We start from the raw sequence: 19,680 nt of genomic DNA, 5'->3' as shown, positions 1-19,680 counted from the left end.
TAAATGACACTAATTTCCAATTTGTTGCTTTTTCAATTTGTGTCTCTTCAAAGCAATAGCTTGAAATAAATTATTTACAAGAATTAGATCATGTGAATTCTATGTAAAACAATTGGACATTCATTCTTTATGGTATAATTTGTTGAGTCGGCATGGATCAGATCCTTGTATTTTTTACATACTCTGTTTCTTCCCATTTGTTTTTACACCACTTCAAATTTGTTCCTCCATCTCCACCACTCTCTGCGGTACAGGGGGAGACTGCTGCTGTGAAGCAGGGTCCCAGGAGGGGTACTGCAACCATTAGGAGAGAGCTTGTAACATTCCCATCACAGGAGGCCAGTGAGAGACACCTGCCCTAGCCTCCAGAGCTCTGCACAGCCCTGAGGAGTTCTGCGGTCTCCATGGTGAATGACACAGTGGAACTACATGTGAACTATACACTCAGGGATAGACAGATAGAGGGTTACTAACAGTTCAATGAAAGTATATGAACTGCCAGCATTATTGTAATAAATCTAAACACAAATGGGAGACGTTTCCTTTATGTTTATATATGTCACTCTTCAAATGCGAAGTGCAGGCGCAGTGAAGTACTAATGTCAGTGTGACCTATGCGTTCTGACAGGTGGTTGGTGCATGCACACTCTTATATCATATACGCGTTATATCATAGACAGCAGAAAGGAGAGATTATGATGTTTGGTTGTAGTGTACGTGAGTGTGATGGCACCTCGGAAAAAAATGCTAGAATGCAGTTCTCAGTTATGTTTCAATTTGTCAGAGATGTTTCTTGATGTGGAGAAATTAAATAGACACGAATAAGCAAACTGTTGATATAAAAATAGACAACAATAAAATGAATATGTATAGTATGCCTCTGATTTAGTCTGGAAAAAATAATGAGAAATATTTCAAGATTCTTGTCAAATCAGAACACAATCTGAGATATTGTTCAAATCTGAATCTCTAGAGAAGACATGGAAGATTACTGGGCTGTTTATCTCAGAAAAAATGGCTGAAAAATAATCTTTGCCATAACAGAAAACAGTTATTATAATACTAATTAGTTATTGTAATTCACATGATTACTGTATTTTTGATCAAATAAATGCAGCCTTGATAAACATATGAAACTTCTTGCAATTATTAAAATAATAATAATTATTATTATTATTATTATTGTTATTGGAACAACAAAGAAAAAGCATTCAACAAATCTCACCGACCCAAATTTTTTAAATGGTAGTGTTTTTATAAAATACAAAAATGCAATTAATTTTCCCTAAAATGCTATCCGTAAAGTATTGACAAAAGCCGACAGTATACTGATGCTTTTCTCTCATTACTTTACTGACTTCATAATAACTGGATCCGACTTTCTGCATCTGTATCTTTTTTGCTTTTTTATTTTATGTTAACTAGGCTGAGATTAGGAGACTATTCTCCTCAGAGCTATTCCAGTTCATTCCATAGCTCGTTAAAGGGAATTACAGAGCATGTCTCGAACCCCAATTTGGGACACTCTTATCTGCTGAAACCAATTGAACATGACCTGATCAGAGCGATCTCAAGCACAGAACAAGCAGAGAGAGAGACAGGCAAGGCCTCCTTAAATACAGAGGGATTCTTTCAGTTGTTGCTAAGCCACACAGTTACACAGAGGAAAGTCGTTCAGAGAGTATCCACAGAGATACTCATTCTCCATAGGCCCATGAACAGAATCCGGACGGTTTGATGACTTGTCCTCTCTGTTGTCAACAAAAATGGATAAGAATAGACAAACGCCCCAGATGATTATGATTACTGACAAAAATAATGAATATTCATGAGCTGAGTGTGACATTTGTGGCTGTAATAATTGTCCTTAAGTTCTTAAGGTGAAAATTGTGAGTTTTGAGGCTGATTCTCCACTGATAGAGGTGATGAACAGGTCTTATCGCTTACAAAACTGACATGCCCCGTGGTTCAAAAGCAGTCAGCCTAACAAAGAGCTATTGTGCAGGCTAAAATGAATCAGTGTCTGCAATTTGGGTCTTTTTTTGTACTCAGTGTTATTCTTCAAAGCAGAGCACAGAGGCTACTGCCAAGAGGTGTAAGGTTGCAAATGGATCTTAAGTACCAGACTTGATTGGATCTACCCTCTGCGGCTGGACTGACACGCATCACAAACACAGCGTGGTCCTGTCCCTCTGGCCATGCGGTTTGCCATAGTAACTCATAAGATTAGTTCAGGTGGCAGCCACACTCGGGGGTACATTACACACCGCTAGTATTTTCTACAAAAATAAGGCCAAATTAAATTGCCTTAAATAAATCCCTGCTTTGCATACTACTTTTTAAATGTACGGTATTTGAATTTGGTGAGAAGAAAAGATGAAGAAACGCTAAAGAATCTTGGGTAAACTGATAATGATGTCAGAAGGCAGAGCAGTAAGGCATTATGCAATGGCTGGGTATTGATTCTGCTTGGTACTGATTGGCTGCCTGAAAAGATGCCTTTAATTGGTTACTGTTGCATAATATGATTTTAATGCTGCTCTACATTAAAAAGGAATTATGACCCTCTCGTTTGTGAATTCATGCTGTTGTAGCAATTTATTGACAGCCAGCAAATGTGCTATGAATGTGGCTGAATGATTCCAGCAGCACCAGAGCAACATGATGATTAGTTTATATTGCTGCTGTCACTAAAGCTCTGTTCCAAAACCTAGAAGACTGTATACATAAGCACTATCCTAACCCAAATGAAACCTCCAGAGTTCCTCGTTTGGAAAGCACTACTTAGGTAGGACTCGAGAAGCAGCTTACAGTTGATTTCGGTGGAGTTTTACATTAGCATATTGCTATGCTAGCAAAGAAACAGATACACACCATATTGTGATGTACATCTGAGTGATACAGATACAGATTAAGGGTGGAGCTAAAGCAGACTAAATGATTAGAGAAATCCAGCTTTTGTCACCAGAGAGAAGTCTGCTGTGTCACCAGAAAATCCAGCTATGAAATTTTGAATAAAAAATACTAGGACAAAACCAATTTTAAAAATGTAAACATGGATGGAAGAATCATTCAACAATAAGATTATTTGCATGAATTTCAAAAGTAGAAAGCTGAAACTGAATTTTAAACTATTTTAAGAATACTTTCCAGTAAAGATCAAAGATCCAGTATGCTACATACCATTTGGAACAGGCTTCATGTTGTGTGTTTATAAAGTGCTTTAAACTAAAGAAAATTAAGTGATAAGAGGTTCATGAAAAAATACTGTTTTCAAGAGAGGAATGCATAATTAATCTATGTTAAAGAACTGATGAATAACTAAGAATGCATCAGCCTGAACTGGAAGACATTACACTTTCCAATTAAACATGCTGTGATCATGACTAAAGGTTAAACTAAAGCAGCAAATTGACAATCCGATCTCAAGAGAAAATCTGTTTCACAAGGTGGCGATTTTATATGAAATTGTATGGAAACTTATTATTTTCAGAAAAAAATTAAGCATGAAGGACCACCCCTAACCCCATCCTTAAACCTAACTGTCATTGGGCTGTTAGCAGATCACACAAAAACAAACAAATAGCATCATATACATTCATAAAAACACAAAATGGTAACAAATTGTCATGACAGAGTGTTGAAACTGACAATATTTGCTTTTCAGTTTTCATAAGCTTGAAAAGACGTGATTCAGCTACAGGACACAATATGAAAAACTCTCATCATCTACACTCATCTGATATTCTCTATTAAATAATAAAAATCCATATTAAAGGTCTATTTGAGTTGATGTTCCTGATGAGACTGTTCCTATCAAATGGAGTGTTTCTTTAAAAAAAAAGAAAGAAAGAATGAATGAATTACACCAACACAAAGAACATCCACATCCTGACAGGTATACCATTAAACAGCACAAATTATAGAGCCCACAGTAAGAAAGCACATTAAATAGACCAGACAGGAAATAACATTATGCTTTGTATTGATACACGGCTCACAGTGCGTACTGAAAATCACATGACATTCAAGACACAGCATAAATGATGGAGTCCAAAAGCCACAAATAGCATAATGGTAGATGGCAATGTGATTGAATATACAGAACATGACATAATACACTAAGACACAAAACAGAACAGAGAATGAAAGATGATAACAGCTTGGAAAAATATACAGAGTGAATATTAGATTAGAGTCTGGTTGAGATTTAGATTAAAAGTTTTGGATTATGTGGCTTTTAGTCCCTGTCTAGCTTGAAAAATAATATGAAATAAAAATACCATGGAAGTCAATGTCTGCCAGCAACTGTTTGGTTACCAGTATTCTTCAAAATATTTTTGAAGAAAGAAACTCATACAGATTTGGAACAACATGAGGATGAATAAATTATGACAGAATTTTCATTTTTGGGTGAACTATACTTTTAATGAAGATCTGTACACAGTGGAAACCTGTAACTTAACGTTCAGACTGACCGTAATCCATCAGACCTGCTTGTTGTTTTGATTCTGTGGCTTGGTTTAGAGAGATTTCCTGGATCCTACTCTGGGTTGGACATCTAACCACATCAATGTTCCATGCTGGAGTTCCAGAGAACCAAGGCAAGTGTCTGCCTTTGCATTTCATTCTACTTAGAGCCCAAGGGATTGAGGAGAAAGCACTCACACACACACACACACTGTCCTGAATGTGTGTGTGTGTGTGTGTGTGTGTGTGTGTAGATCACATCCAAAGGGAAAGGTTGAGATGAGAGATCTCTTAGATTTCTGATTCACATTCGCTGACAGACATATATGTCAGACATATACTATCATCACTGTTGTCAGCCCAGTGTTCATTTTATCCTTGACATATGACTTGTCAAAGTGCAGCTGAGTGGAAGTTGAGCCGTTACAGCAACACAGCAAAACCAAAATAACTAGAACACAGATAAGAGAAAAAGGAAATTTTACCCAAAAATGATAACTCTTTTTATCCATGTACTATATGTGGTGGTATTTGAATGTACTGTAAGAAAACAAGATCCTGAAAAACAACTTACATTTCAGTCTGTTACTCACACCAAGCTATTGGGTGGCTTCAGAAGACTTGGAATATGGTGCATGAGTCATACAGACTAGTTTCATGAAAGAGATCCAAGAACTCTAAGATACAATAATCAACTTAAAGCCTAAAGATACACAGTACAAAGAGATTAAGAAGGAAAAATTAAGAATCAAATCAACTGAATTGATTATTCAGGTAAAACTGGATTAATCTATTATTGGTTTAAAGGAAAAAAGTGAAAATTAAAAATATGGTACATTTATGGGATGGAATATTATTTAAAATATATATTATAATCACATTTACACATACACAAATCAATACACTACAGGTCAAAAGTATCACACTTTCTACAGAAAGCAGCACAACTGTTCTCAACATTGATGATAATAAGAAATGTTTCTTGAGCACCAAATCAGCATATTAGAATGATTTCTAAAGGATGACACTGAAAACTGGAGTAATGACTGCTGAAAATTCAGTTTTGCCATCACTAAATATAAAATATATTAAAATAGACAATATTACTACTTTTACTGTATTTTGATCAAATAAATGTAGCCTTGGTGAGCAGCCTTAAGAGTAAATGTAGCCTTAAGAGACTTAATAAGAGAAATAGATAGGTATTAATAGACAGGCTTAATTGTTTTCTTAAATATTAACTTTCTTTATTGTATTTTTTTCAACAGATCACCAATTTAAAAGGGCACAGTGTCTCATAAACAACACACTTTGGAGAGAGGGACAAGGATAAAGTCGGACCAATGATATGAGAGGAGTGGGAAGAGAAAGGCAGGAGAAGATGCAGAGAAATACAGCACTCTTGCTGTTTCATAGTCTGTGCATCGCGGTCCGTACAGCCCTTCGATCTGTGGTGGCAGGCATGAACATATCCCACTGGGCAGTTCAATGGAGGACACAAAAATATATCAGGGGACTCTATTGTATTTGTGGTGGAAGAAATCTACCCACTACCCCATCACAAAGACTTTTTTTTACTTAATCACCACACAGAAGAAGAGTCCCTGGTGTCTATTTAGGTGGGCTTTGACATGAACTAAATTAAGTTTATTTAGCTGATGCGCTCTTTCAGCAGTTTCTGTGCTGTATGAAGTCACATGTCAGGTTGGTCCAGGCTTTTAGCTAAAGTGAATGGACAATCCTGGAATAAAAGATGTTTTGTTTATTGTGTGTGAGTGTGTGTGTGTGTGTGTGTGTGTGTGTGTGTGTGTGTGTGTGTGTGTGTGTGTGTGTCTAAGAAAGAGACAGATTTTATTTTCTGGCCCTTTCAGTCCTTCATTCTCCAATTAAAGACGACAGCCTGCTGCTTTCAGATAGCACAGGGTCAGAGAGGGCACAGCACCTCAGATCTGACAAATACACACAGAAACACATCGGGAGAACAATCACATCTGTAAAATTGTGCAGAAAGGCAAGACAGACACCTCAGGCACATGTTTTTGAGGTTAATGAAGAGAATTGAACATGTTGTGTGTGTATTTGTGAATGTTTACTTAACTATACTTTGGCAATAAAATTGCCACCAAAAAAAAAAAGGAGCTAAATGTGATCTTTGGGGATGTACTTAATGGTAAAAACTAAGAATAATGTTTTTTTTTCTATAATGGCAAAAAACCTTTGTAATTATAATTACCTTTATATACAGTAAAATAAATTAAAGTCTAAAGTATGTCCTCATTTAGACACTGTATGAAAACCCAAAACTGATAAAGCAGTTTTAACCAATTCTTAAACTTAAATGTATTAAGTTTAAGAATGGATTAATCCAGTGTATATACACATACATATAACAAATACAGGCTATATCGTGTTGATACTGGCACATGCAAAAACAATCAAGCTCCAAATGTCTATGTCATTCATAAATGATTAGCATTAAATAATGCATGCCGTCTGGAGAGCAGTGCCACTACTGAGCATTGCTATAAAATGTGAAGTTTTTATGGTGACTGGTTACCTTCAAGGAAGTCATAAAACAGCATCAGAGAATAGTCATGTGTAAATATACACACTGTGTGGTCACTTTATCCTGGAACAAACACTCCTCCAATGACCTCACCTGAATACATACACACAAACAAAACCCATAGGCCAGCAACTCATGCAATTCATGCATAATACACACACAGTGATGCTCAATATGAACAACACAGCTGCACAATAAAATCTCTGTCAACCGAGTGTCTTTAAAAGGGCAGTCTTGTTTGATGTGCTCTCATAACACAGCTAGAACTTTATAGTTTTTACCAATAAACACAGCAGTTAAAGAGCAGAAAGCTTTCATGCGTGAAAAGTCAAACTTGTTGAACATGCAACCTGACCTGACCAGTACACATTACAAACCCTAATAACTGAGCTAATGTGCAACCTTGATGCGATCGGCTCAGGAAAGGCTCACAATTAGAAGAAATTATCTAGAAGAAATATTCTTCCTGAATCTCTCATACAGAAAGGATTATGTTTATGCAAGTTTCTTTGACTATAGCCACATTAATACCCTTTTATTATTATTATTAAAACTAGCAGATTTCACCTTATTCTTTTCTTTTGTGATTTGAAGGTCACATTAATACTGTCTCAGAGGATTTTTAATATGTGTTCATCATTCATTTCTTCTTTTCAAATGCCTTTCATGTGCAGTTATTTTCATTTTTTAATGCTTTGGCTAAAATGTCATTTTAATTGTTTGATCCTTGCCATAAGTCCAGACTTTAAATTTATAGCTGAATCCGCAGCTATGTTGTGTATGTGGTGGTTAAAACCCTACTTTGGCTCAATTAGTGTTTGCATAATTAACTGTAAGTTCCTTTTTGTGCATTCAGACCTGGAGCAGAGGAACAGACTTCTGCATGGCAGAAGTATATCTCCTTCAAAAATCTAAACCAACACGATGATCTTTGCAGAGCTGTCGGGCTTTGCAGGATCGTTCTCTCCAGTAAGCTGGTGTGTGTATTAAGGAGAAACGGTTCACGGAACATTCATCCCTGATGGAGCTGAGGATATTTAATCAAGCGAATTCCATCTGCTGCGGTAAGCGTCTGCCCGTGTTCGAAGCGGGGCCAATTACCGGCTGATTCGACGAGGCCAGGCCACAGCGAGACACGCAGAAATGAGGGAACAGCGAGCGCTTAGCCGAGGCTTAGTGGTTTTTCTGCAGTTTACCTGCCACTTAAGGATGGCAAAGTGATTTCTAATTCTATTCTATGAAGTTTGAGTCATCAGTAAAGTTGTAAAGCTCTGGAAATGTTTTGGAAAAATGGGGAAAAAAACTAAACTCTTAACTTGTTCCATGTGCCAGGTATTGGTTATGTATTCCTGCACGCATAAAAGTACATGCACACACATATACGCATGTAGATTATAGACAAAGACAGATGTTTCGTATCACAGATGATGCAGGGTGGATTATTCTGTCTAAGGGAGCATATTCACATTACAATTTTCCTTTAAACTTCAAAATAATGCCAATTGGAATTAAATCACATCCTTTCACCCTTTTCTTTTATGATTTATACCTAATGTCATAAGAAAATAATGGCACAAATATGCCTTCCAAACAGAAACAATGAGTAAAATCTGATGCCTGGAAGCAAGGAGGAATTACTCTCAAGAAGTAATTCGCTGCTAAAGCTAATTAGTATTTCAATTTGAGGGCCTGACATGATGGCTCATGTAATTCAGAATAACACTTCCCCATGGGTCTTCAGAGGGGCGTGTTGAGTGAGGGATTCAAAGCAAGGGAGCGTGGGAAGTGAAGGCAGGAGATTCCTGACATTTGGAGTCACCATGGGTCTAATTCAAATCAACAGCAGGTTATGTTACATAACACATGTCTCTTGAACACGGCAACCAGTGTAACTATTAATGACACGCTAAAGCGTAGAAAATTACCCTCTGAAACACACAACAGACTAACACCTCTGCTTCCCCTGAGAGTTTTACTTACACACATTCAGACAACACTTCACAGAATCTTAAATTCATAATTTCACTAACTAATATGACAGATCAGCTTCCTTTAGACTGCCACAGTTCACAATAAATGTAAACTATAAATGCACCAATGCTGTAATATGTACATTGATCTAAAAAATACTTGTGTGATTGTCATATGAATGTCATTGTATTGGTTTCTTAAAAAAAGTTAATATTAACACATTTCAGTATTGCCAGTTACTAGTATATTTTTGCTCCAACAACAAAAATAAAGTCACAGCTGAGCTGTTGCGTGTCTCTGGGCAACACACAGTAGCGTCATTGCGTTCCTGAATGAAAAGAGGTTTCAAAAAGAATTGGTTGAGTGAATAATTCAGTGACTCATTCAAAAATACAGTTGCTTGATAAATTCCTAAATCAATGAGTGTTTTAGAACAAATTGGTTGAATGAATGACTCAATGATCATAATAATAATAATAATAATAATAATAATAATAATAATTTATAAGGACTTGCATTTATATCACCACCTATTGGTGTATGGATGTAACCTGCAGAAAGAATCCCCACAACAGCTTTTGTGTTGTAGTTTAGATACATCTGTTTTCAAAAACGGTGTAAAGTCTCATTGCTTTTGAAGTGTACATAAACACTTTCTGAAGCTTCTTAACTAATTCTACCATCGCTAAAGTGCTTTACTATCCTGCAACATGCTCCTCATGTGAGAGATCACCTGTAAATATTGCCAGTGAACTGCTGGGCTGTTCTTGCTATTGTGGATGGCAGTGACTTTGATCCTGGATGACAAACCTGCGGTTGTCACAGCCACTTTTCCTGTCACCTCAAACACCCCTTTCCGGATCGTTCACAAATACTTCTGTGAAGTAAATCTGTGAAGTAGCAGCTTGAATCACAAGGAGACGCAAGCTAAAAACAGGATTTAGCAGGTGCAGGAGTAATAATGTAAATCCAACTGCTATCATGTGGATAATTTGTAGAATATGAATATTGATATAGGAAGACTGTGTGAATATTTATGTGTAAATCACATTAAGTGAAGCAGAACTGTTGTAGACTTCATAAGTTTGATGAAATGTTTAATCATTTTAAATAACTGACAAATTAGGGATGTTGTCTAAAGGGGACTAAGCTTGATGCCACACCAAATCAAACTACTTTGTTACATGGATTATCTATTTATTTTAAAGTTTGTATTTTTCTGTGTTGCATAATTGCAAAAATAATGACATTTTAAAAAGTCAAAACTTATTCGACCTGTCTGCCTTTGGTCAAAAACAGGTAGTCCTACCCCCAACTTCACACCATTTGTCAAGCTTATGTTGCTATGTTAGGACAGCATGGTGAGGTTCAATTTTCACTTTTGGAGCTGTATAAAATAATGTATTTTGTTAAAAAGGTCATGAACTGCCTTTTTTATTATTTTGTACTCTTTTGTACTTGTTCTCTGAGGTCCACTTATAATGTTATCCGGATTTGTACATCAAAAAACATCATAATTTAAAAGTAATAGGCTATTTTCTGTCCTGTTTTGACCCCCCTCATCAGAACGCGCTGTTTGAATCAAGACTCAGAAGTAAATGCCCACTGCTGTGATTGGCTAACAGTTGCGTATTTTTGATAGCCTACATCCTTCATAGATGGACGCTGCTGTGCTTAAATACTCAGTACATATCAAACGATCAGTAATAACAGACAAAGCAATAGTGACCACGTAATAAAAACAGTTCCTCACACTTGTGTGGTGAGACATTACTGTCAGATCCAATTAAATCGGCACAGCATCGTCTTTTAGTTTCAATCTTTCTGAAAACCCTGCGTCGAATTGGGGCTTGTTTGTAAACGAATCCGCGGTAAAATGAAGAGAACAAAAGATCAAGTTCTTTCTGGATCTTCATTAAAAATGAAGTTCATCCACTCTTTCCTAAAGTTGGGATCAGAAGGAAGGCAATGCAAAGACTGTGTTTTTCAACAGCTTGGCACTGAACAGCTTCTTATTGTCTCCGGAGCATCTTTATCGTTTGATTTCTGCATAGACCTGCGTTTGCCTCTCTCAATATTTACACTACATGCATGTATCGGTGGGCGGGGCTAAACAGCCAGTGATGTAGAAGCAGGTGTTGATCTTCTTCTGCGGAGGCAGTTTATGTGTGATTATCCACACTATTACGTCATAAAGTGGTACATTCCACAAGCTGTCGTTTTGGCAGATTGGCTTCAATATAAGCTGTTTTTAGACTAACTTACAGGATGTTTTTTATAGTGCAATGACCTCTTATATGTCAAAAGATCAAGGGAATTTTTATTTCTCAGTTCATGACCCCTTTAAAAAAGGAAAGTTGAAGAAAAACTGATGAAATTTCAGCCAAGATACCAAATCCATCTGCTGGTATGAAGTTAAACCAAGGAAAGACCAATAGTCATGACCTTGAATATTTTCTCTCTCTCTTTCCCTCAGCATTCACAGCCCTAGGCATGAACGTGCTTCAGAAGTTTTCATAATTATGGATTCATTGTGATTCAACGAAGCATTACCTAGAACAGCCAGGTTATCCAGTAGTGCCTGGAGACCCACAAATGCTTCTAAAGTTCTCCTCTACAAGCCTTTGATTTGTTTTTTCCAGTACTCCTATCGATGACTGACACTTATTGGATACTTATTGGTTATTGGATACAACATATGGACATGATTAAGAGCCTTTGACATGCCTCTACATCTTTTGTAATATCTAGATATGTTGGTGAAACACCTCCTAGAGTTTGTGCAAAATTTGCATGCTAAAATGAACCACTGAAGTGTCAAAACAAACAGCAGAGTATGAAGTAGTGACACACGGTAACCTAAAATTTACTGGAAACACAAATCAGAAATATAGTAAACAAAAGAGGATGTTGAAATCTTGATATAATATACAGTAATCTCGAGCCCTGTCCCTTTTTATTGAATGCAATATAAAATATTGTTTGTTACAAAAAAGCATAACTTCCTGCCAGGCTGAAGTCAGTTTGCCAGAGGCATTAGAGACACTGCAGTATCATAGTAATTAGTCTCATACAACAGTTCACGGTTCCGTTCTGAAGGCAGTCGGCTGGGTATTTTTGACAGTCTTAATGCCATACAAGTTTCATAGACTTTGCTCTGAATTAATTACATTGTACGGCATCAGATTGCCACAGTAAATGGAAACCTTTATTGATTAATTAAGGAAGTTTTGTCACTGCTTTGCCAATAGACCTGTGAAAAGGAGTGAATTAATTCAAACCAATTAGAGTCACTGCAAACTCTAACTGTCAACGGAATGCAGTCTGCTGCACGATGTGTTCACATGTGAGAGTGTTTATCTATGTCATGATGTTGTTGTTGTTTTTTTTCAGAGAATTACAGCGCACACCAGGCTCAGTGTCTCTCAGTTTGACGTTTGCTTTCTCCCCTCAACTCTATCCCTGACTCTTCATATATAATGACAGCGTGCATTTAGTAAGATTTAGCCCTGTATCCAGTGAATGAATACAAAACACACTGACATATGAATAGATATAGACAAATCCTGGAGAGAGTCTTACATATATATTCATGTAAAATTCAACTGATGTTGGTTCACATGTGCTTTGAATGTGATTTAGCACGTCAGAGACATTACTCTGGATTTTTTAATTAGTGTATTAATTTTGTGTTATTGGCCATTCTTGCAGCATTCTGCCTGCAGAGTCTATCCTGAGTGCTTGTGCAGTCGAGTGAATTTTCGGTTGTGTTTACACATAGACCTCACATTCATAATACACAAAGAGTTCTGACAGGGATGTCAATTTTGAAACTTTGCATGTTGCCACAGAAGGCTCTATGTGACTCGTCTCTCAGGTCATTCACAGCCTGTCTCTCTCTGATTCTCTCTGAATTGTTGTCTCACCGGTGGCCAATGTTTTCTTGTCTTCTTTTTATAATGAGGGGCAGATTGTGCCTAACCATGGTGTCATTACACCACCCTGGGGAGAAACTCTTAGCCACACACACACACACACACACACATGCATCCACACACACACAAAGCTCATAGAAAACAAATCTTCCACTTAGACGTCATGCAAATTCATGAGACAGCCGTAGCCTGCATGTGCTGAATTGCCTCAAACACTAAATGGACATTTCATGATTTTGTTGATTACCATTACCCTCTCTGCTTCAACGAATGCAGCCACTGCAACCCTTACAAAAATTCACCATGGTAACAAAAGTTTCTGGCAAAACTTAATAGTTTCTGTGCTGACCAGCTCATGTCCGGTTGCTAGTTGGATTCTACCAATGTTAGATATTCTCAAACACACAACATTTACTGTAAATTCTCATCTCATTGTGAACTAAAAATCAAGGCTGAGCTCTGATTGTTAAGGTGTTCTGGAACCTAGAATTGTCTGGGTGGTTGCTAGAGTGTTCAGAGTAGTTGCTAGGGTTTTCTGGATGGATGCTAAACTGTTCAGAGCAGTTGCTAGTGCATTGCTTGATGGTTGCTAGGGTGCTTTGGATGGTTGCAAAGGTGTTCAGAGTTGTTGATATGTCACTGAATGGCAGTTGCTAGGGTATTCTGTATGGTAGCATTATAGCTACTAATGAGCAGCCAAAAGAATACCTGTTAAAGAGAGAGAGAGAGAGAGAGTAACTGAAGGCGCAGACTCAACTGCTTCAAACAGGTGCAAGAAAACTGGCCAAAATGGCTGACTGGAACAAATAGTGAAGGGGGGTCTCCAGGACATTTGATGCCCTTAAGGGAGAGAAATGTGTGTGAGTGTGTTTGTGCAACTTACACAGACACACAGGAGCCAAGAAAGGGTCCATCTGGTGAACAAACTCTAACCTGATTACAGAGAGCAGATGAACAAAATTAATATAGACGATTCACTAATACAAGGACTCACGGGCTCAATTAGGGTATTTCTGGCACTATATCCATATGGGAGCTGAGGATTGACCAGAATACAAAATTTCTGATCTCTTATATATTTGCTCAGCTATGTCCAACTAATTATTGAATACATGCTGTTTAAAAGTTTGGGGTCAGTATGTTTTTTTTTAAATAATGACTGCTGAAAATTCAGCTTTTCCATAATGAACTCTATTTCCTCTGCCTCTTAAGCTGCCTTGAATGTATGTTTCCCCAGAATAAGGTATAGATGACAGGATGTTGATTATATGGTGATCAAGCTCCATATGAGAGAGAGAGGAGTAAATCCCCAATTCTCTTCCAGCCCTAGTTCCTTTCTGCGATTAAATAAAGTCCTGACGCTAATACATAGCTTTTGAGATATAGTGGTCCAACTAAAAACAATATCACGTACATTTTCCAGGTGATTCCTTGAAATATTGTACCTAGTAAAGGAAAAAGATGCTACATGAAAACATGCATTTATTTATATTGGAATACCAAAAACAGAAACAGTGACTGTTTAACACTGGACAAGAGTGCGCAAAATGTGTAGCCATGTTGAATTGTGAGGACCTTTTAGCGCTATGGCCAGCCTTTTGTAAAATACAGTAAAAAATACTCCATTTGGTTTAGATAAGTGATATGCACTTACAGTATTTAGTACAATATCCGCATTGATGCATTCAGGATGTATAGGCATATTGTTTTAATAAAAATAATAAATAAGAACATCTGTCTTTTGACATGCCTGATAATAAATATATATTTATATTGAGATGTACATTTATTTATCCAGATGTACTTGTATATATTTAGATTAGTATCTATATATTCAGATTTCCATTTATATATTGAGATTTCCTTCTATATATTGAGATTTACTTCTATATATTGAGATTTCCATTTATATATTCAGATTTCCATTTATAAATTCAGATTTCCATTTATAAATTCAGATTTACATTTATATATTCAGATTTACTTCTATATATTGAGATTTACATTTATAAATTCAGATTTACATTTATACATTCAGATTTACATTTAAGTATTCAGATGTACTTCTATACATTCAGATTGGCATTTATATATTCAGGTTTACATTTATAAATTCAGATTTACATTTGTATATTCAGATTTACATTTATATATTCAGATTTACTTCTATATATTCAGATTTTACATAATTATTTCCTGTTTGGCACCTCATAAATGCATTATTTATATATAGTATTTATAATAAAAATATTATAATATTAAAAATATATAATATAATAAAAATATAAACATACTTCACAACATTACTGTTTTTATTTTTTATCAAATAAAGGCATCCTTGGTGGGAGACTTCTTTCGCAAACATTACCAAAAAAATCATACCAAACACATACCATGAATGGTATTGTGTATTACATATTCAGTACTCAACAAAAGGCCTCAAATCAAGTAAACATTAGCTTCTGTTAAGAAGAGAAAGTGATTGTTTTTGTGTGTGTGTTTGTGTGTGTGTGTGTGTGTGTGTGTGTGTGTGCATGCGCAACTGTGCGACTAGGCTCACCCCGATGTTTTGTTCAGTTTCTTTCTCATCTGCTTTGGAGATTAAACAAATGCTCAGACAGGCCAAGATGAATTCTTGACACTGGCGGCTGTTAATTATGATGACTGCACTCGGTTTGCTAGGGGTGTGTAATTAGCTGTGTTCGGTGAATGGAAAGGCCTGTATTTATTCTGTCTGAAATGTGCTGAATGCTCCGAATGAATGTTTGATTGAACAAATGGATGTGGCTGACATGGATGACAAAGACCGAATCACGTCCTTTTGTCTTTACCTTTTTTTATACTTTTTTTTAAATTCTCTCTTAGTCTGAAGCTCTTCACTGCAAAGACTTTGGCTAGCTGGATTTAGTTCGCTCATATCGAGATCAGGAATTAAATGTGCAGCGAGGACTAATATATGTAGACATCAACAACAACAAAATCTATCTTGCATGGTTGTTTGGTTGGTCAATATAATCTAGAAAGACAGCAAAATTATATACGCATACTGGTGGTGGAGTAATATCCGTTAGAGTTAGGGTTTCTTTTCAATCCGATACGAAGTACTATCAAAGCCAATATCTACACCAATAAGTTTTATGATTTTTGAGGATAAAACAAATAATTATAGCCAACAAACATTAAATAGCCACAAAATAGGCCTAAACTGGAAATGATCGGACTGTTTTGTTTCCATTTATTAGCAACATAGTTTTAATTAAAATATATACAGTATATATATATATATATTTACAACTTTCAGACAATAATACATCTCATATTCAGCTTTGTTGTCATGCAGTGGAGTAAAATAACAAATGATGCTTCTTTTTTTCCTGTCATTACCTCTGGCAAGCAGTGCTCTCTGTGTGTTTGAGTGCTGTGGCTGAACGCTGTCTGACTGCTTGCGCGTTTCAGCATTTTTGCTCATGTTCAGATGAGGACAAATAATTTCTATATTACACAACTATTTTTTTAACCAAGTTCATATTTTTCACAGCTTATATAATATATTTTACTATTATGTTATGTTATGTTATGTTTAAATATCATTAGAATAAATCATTAGAAAGTAAGGATCATAAAGTAGGATCCATAATTTTGTGAGAACTTATACTTTAAATACTGTTTCCAGAAGTGTCATATTTCTGAAGATTGATCCGGTCATCCCTAATGCATATTGTCAAAATATCCGCCACAATAAAGGCTGAATTCGTCACTTCCTGTTAGTATGTGTGAATGTGAGGAGCCTGTGTTTATCAGTGTCTGCAGCAACTATCTTCTCTCTCTATGGGCCTGTCTTTGAACTCCTCTCAAATGGGAGCACGCCAGCAGCACAAAATTCTCCTCTCGCTCTTTCTCTCCTTTTGCATCAAACATCAGAATTAAACCTTTGATAGTGCACGTCACTTCGAGTTTAAATGCAGCTGATCCCAACCATGTGTGAGGCGATAAAGTGACAAACAGTAATATAAGTTATTGTCTTTACAAGCTCTGACCACAACAAAGTAAAGGATCTCCAGAAGGCATTTTACTGCAGGCTTTTATTCCAATTCTATTTTCTATTAACAATCATAGGGGTATTTCTCTAAAAGCCCCCTCTGTGCTTCTCTATTTATCGCTGATGATCAGTTAAAGGTAAAAGCCAGTGGGATTGTGATCTAGAGGTTAGCACACAACTGCTAACAAATTATGAATTGATAGTGATGAACCTTTGAGGGATTTGAACACACAGCCTTTCAATTTAGAGTTCAACAGAAGTAAATAAGTCCAATTCTTGGAGGATTTAAAAGCAGAAATGTGAAGTTTATAATTTTCTAAAAGCTGATAAATTAATTGTTCTGTTAACTTGTGTATTATTTCAGCAGTAAATCTGTTTGAATCATTTTAGTCATTCTCGGGGTTACAGGGTTTATGGCATTCTGTTGTCACGGCAACAAAGTTGTAAAATTGAAACAGAAAAGGTCAGTAAGTATTTTTTTCACACCAAAATTACTGTATATTAACATGCATATTGTTTAGTTTTTGTGGCAATCAACATCATGCCACAAAGGCTGTCAGTTTAACTTGCACTTAACCCAGAACATCCCTTTAACCATAAAACTACACCACCTTGACCACTGGACAGACACTGCATAGATGTGAAGCTGCATGTTAATGACCCTCTATCCATCTACACACCCACTGCTCAGCCGGACAGCACGCAAGTTACTCATCCCTTCTGTTCAAAAGAACACTTTACAAATCACAGACTCACTCTCTGTGGCTTTAGATGAAAGATTGGCCTAAAGAATGGGAAGAGAGCTCAAAAGTGTGTTTTCTCACACTCATCTGCAGCACTGGAGTAGTGACAGATGCACCTGTTTTCCTCTTTGAAGGATTTCTGACCTCTTTCACCCTCAATGGGCCATCCAGATGTCAAGAAAAATGTATTCTTAAAAAACAGTTCAATCTTATTACGTTGCTTCTGCTCTTCAGATTATGTAATTATTTGAGAAGCTGAGAAGAAAATGAGACAAAATGTACTAGGGATGCCAGGGAACAGATCACAACATCCAAATAAACAGAACATCTCAAATAAGCAGATATGCTGCAACCTGAACTCAGCAAGACAGCGAAATGAAGCTATAAATCCCTTTCTTTGTAAGTACAATCAAGAATTGAGGCAGAGACAGAGTTCACAGTGTTACACAACACTTAGTAGCTCACAAAATGGACATTAACTTTAATTCAACACCAAAATGTAATGTAATTAAAATGAACAAATATTTGAAATAAAATAAAAATAAAAAATCTATATATTTCAGGTTTTTTTCACTATTTTAAACTTATTTTTACAGTTTGCTTAAATAGTCGGAATGTGACAAGTACAAATATTTCATGCAGTCTTTCAATTAACATGAGGCCATAAAACTGCATCCATGCATAATTATAAAATGTTGTCCAAAATAGTTTTAGCTGTAGGCTAGTATGTATTACTGCTGTCACTGGCTACCCTGAACGATGTTACGAGACAACGATCAACCGTCTACACGAAAGGATTCCATATATCCACGCGCGTACATTAAGAGCTTACAACTGTTCCATTTTACGCACTGATGTAAATAGCTTCAGGTGACTGTTCAATTTGCCTCAAACACTTTGTATTTGCATTTGACACTTTGGTGAAGGAACGGTAATCTGCGCACTTACGGGTGCCATCGAAACGGGTGGCGATGGTGTCGAGGAAGGTGTTCTGCGGGGCCAGCAGACCTCTCATCACAGGCATCCTGGTGCGGGTCGACTGCGTCCTCCTCCCGCCTCTGCGCCCACCAAGGGCAGAGGACTCCTTCTCAGCCCCGAACCCGGGTAAGAATCGGGATGTTCCGGGCGCGCATCCTAGACCCTGCAGGAGCGCCCCGATCCGTGATACGCGCGGCTCCACTTTGGCAGCTCAACAGTGACCATATCCTTTAAAGAAAAGCCCACATATCTGCCTTACATCGTGTCATAAAGAGGGCGAAAATCCGCGTACGTGTCTTTGTAAGTCAGGTGCTTGGAGATGAGATGAACCTGTGCGTAACGGCAGCGCTGGAGACCGGAGCTCTGACTGGTGAGGCGACTGCGCACTGATGCTGTGTGGATTACTGGCACCACGATCCTTCCTCTCTACATCTATATAACTGGCTTTCTCTAGTTGCCATAACCAGCAGATGTCACGTCACGTGGTGAGCATGAGTCTGGTAAGGATGCTAGAACCCTTGTACTAGTTTTCTTTTTATTAAAGATTCTTTATTCAGATGAAATGATCCAAAAACAAACCAAATTTTGATTTTGTAAGAAATTGGAATTTTCACAAGAAAGTATTTAGTGACTGGGAAAGGTTCTTACTTTTTCCTAATTTTACACATACAATTAGAATTTTTTTATTTAAGGGTCAATTACTTGACGTCATTTACTTAATCTGAATCTTAGTTATTTAAAAAATACATTAAAATTACTTGAATAGTCTACACCTTGTTGATAGTGAATACATTTGTCAAGGTGGTGTAACTGTAACTTTTTTTAAGGAAATGTTGGCATAGTTGAAAGAACCTCAGAAAAAAATATTTTCTTTAAAAAGAAACTAACAGAACTCACAAAATATATATTTTATACTTTGAAACCCATGTTTTATAATATAATAAAGTGCATATAGTATGATAACATTGTCTGTTAATT

At 36.7% G+C, this 19,680-nt stretch overlaps 1 protein-coding gene across 1 annotated transcript in view; it reads right to left on the bottom strand.

The window, feature by feature from the left end:
* Nucleotides 1-19,087, bottom strand: part of LOC107598168 (potassium voltage-gated channel subfamily H member 3-like) — a 98,711-nt gene extending 79,624 nt beyond the window's left edge. The window contains exon 1 of the mRNA XM_016289443.1: nt 18,673-19,087. Within this exon, the coding sequence (XP_016144929.1) occupies nt 18,673-18,748 (76 nt within the window). The 5' untranslated portion in view covers nt 18,749-19,087. The remainder of the gene's footprint in view (nt 1-18,672) is intronic.
* Between the last annotated feature and the right edge of the window lie 593 nt (nt 19,088-19,680).

This window comes from Sinocyclocheilus grahami, unplaced genomic scaffold (genome assembly GCF_001515645.1).
Source record: "Sinocyclocheilus grahami isolate Dianchi unplaced genomic scaffold, SAMN03320097.WGS_v1.1 scaffold246.1, whole genome shotgun sequence".
Taxonomy (NCBI): Eukaryota; Metazoa; Chordata; class Actinopteri; order Cypriniformes; family Cyprinidae; genus Sinocyclocheilus; species Sinocyclocheilus grahami.
This window is presented reverse-complemented; position numbering and strand designations above follow the sequence as displayed.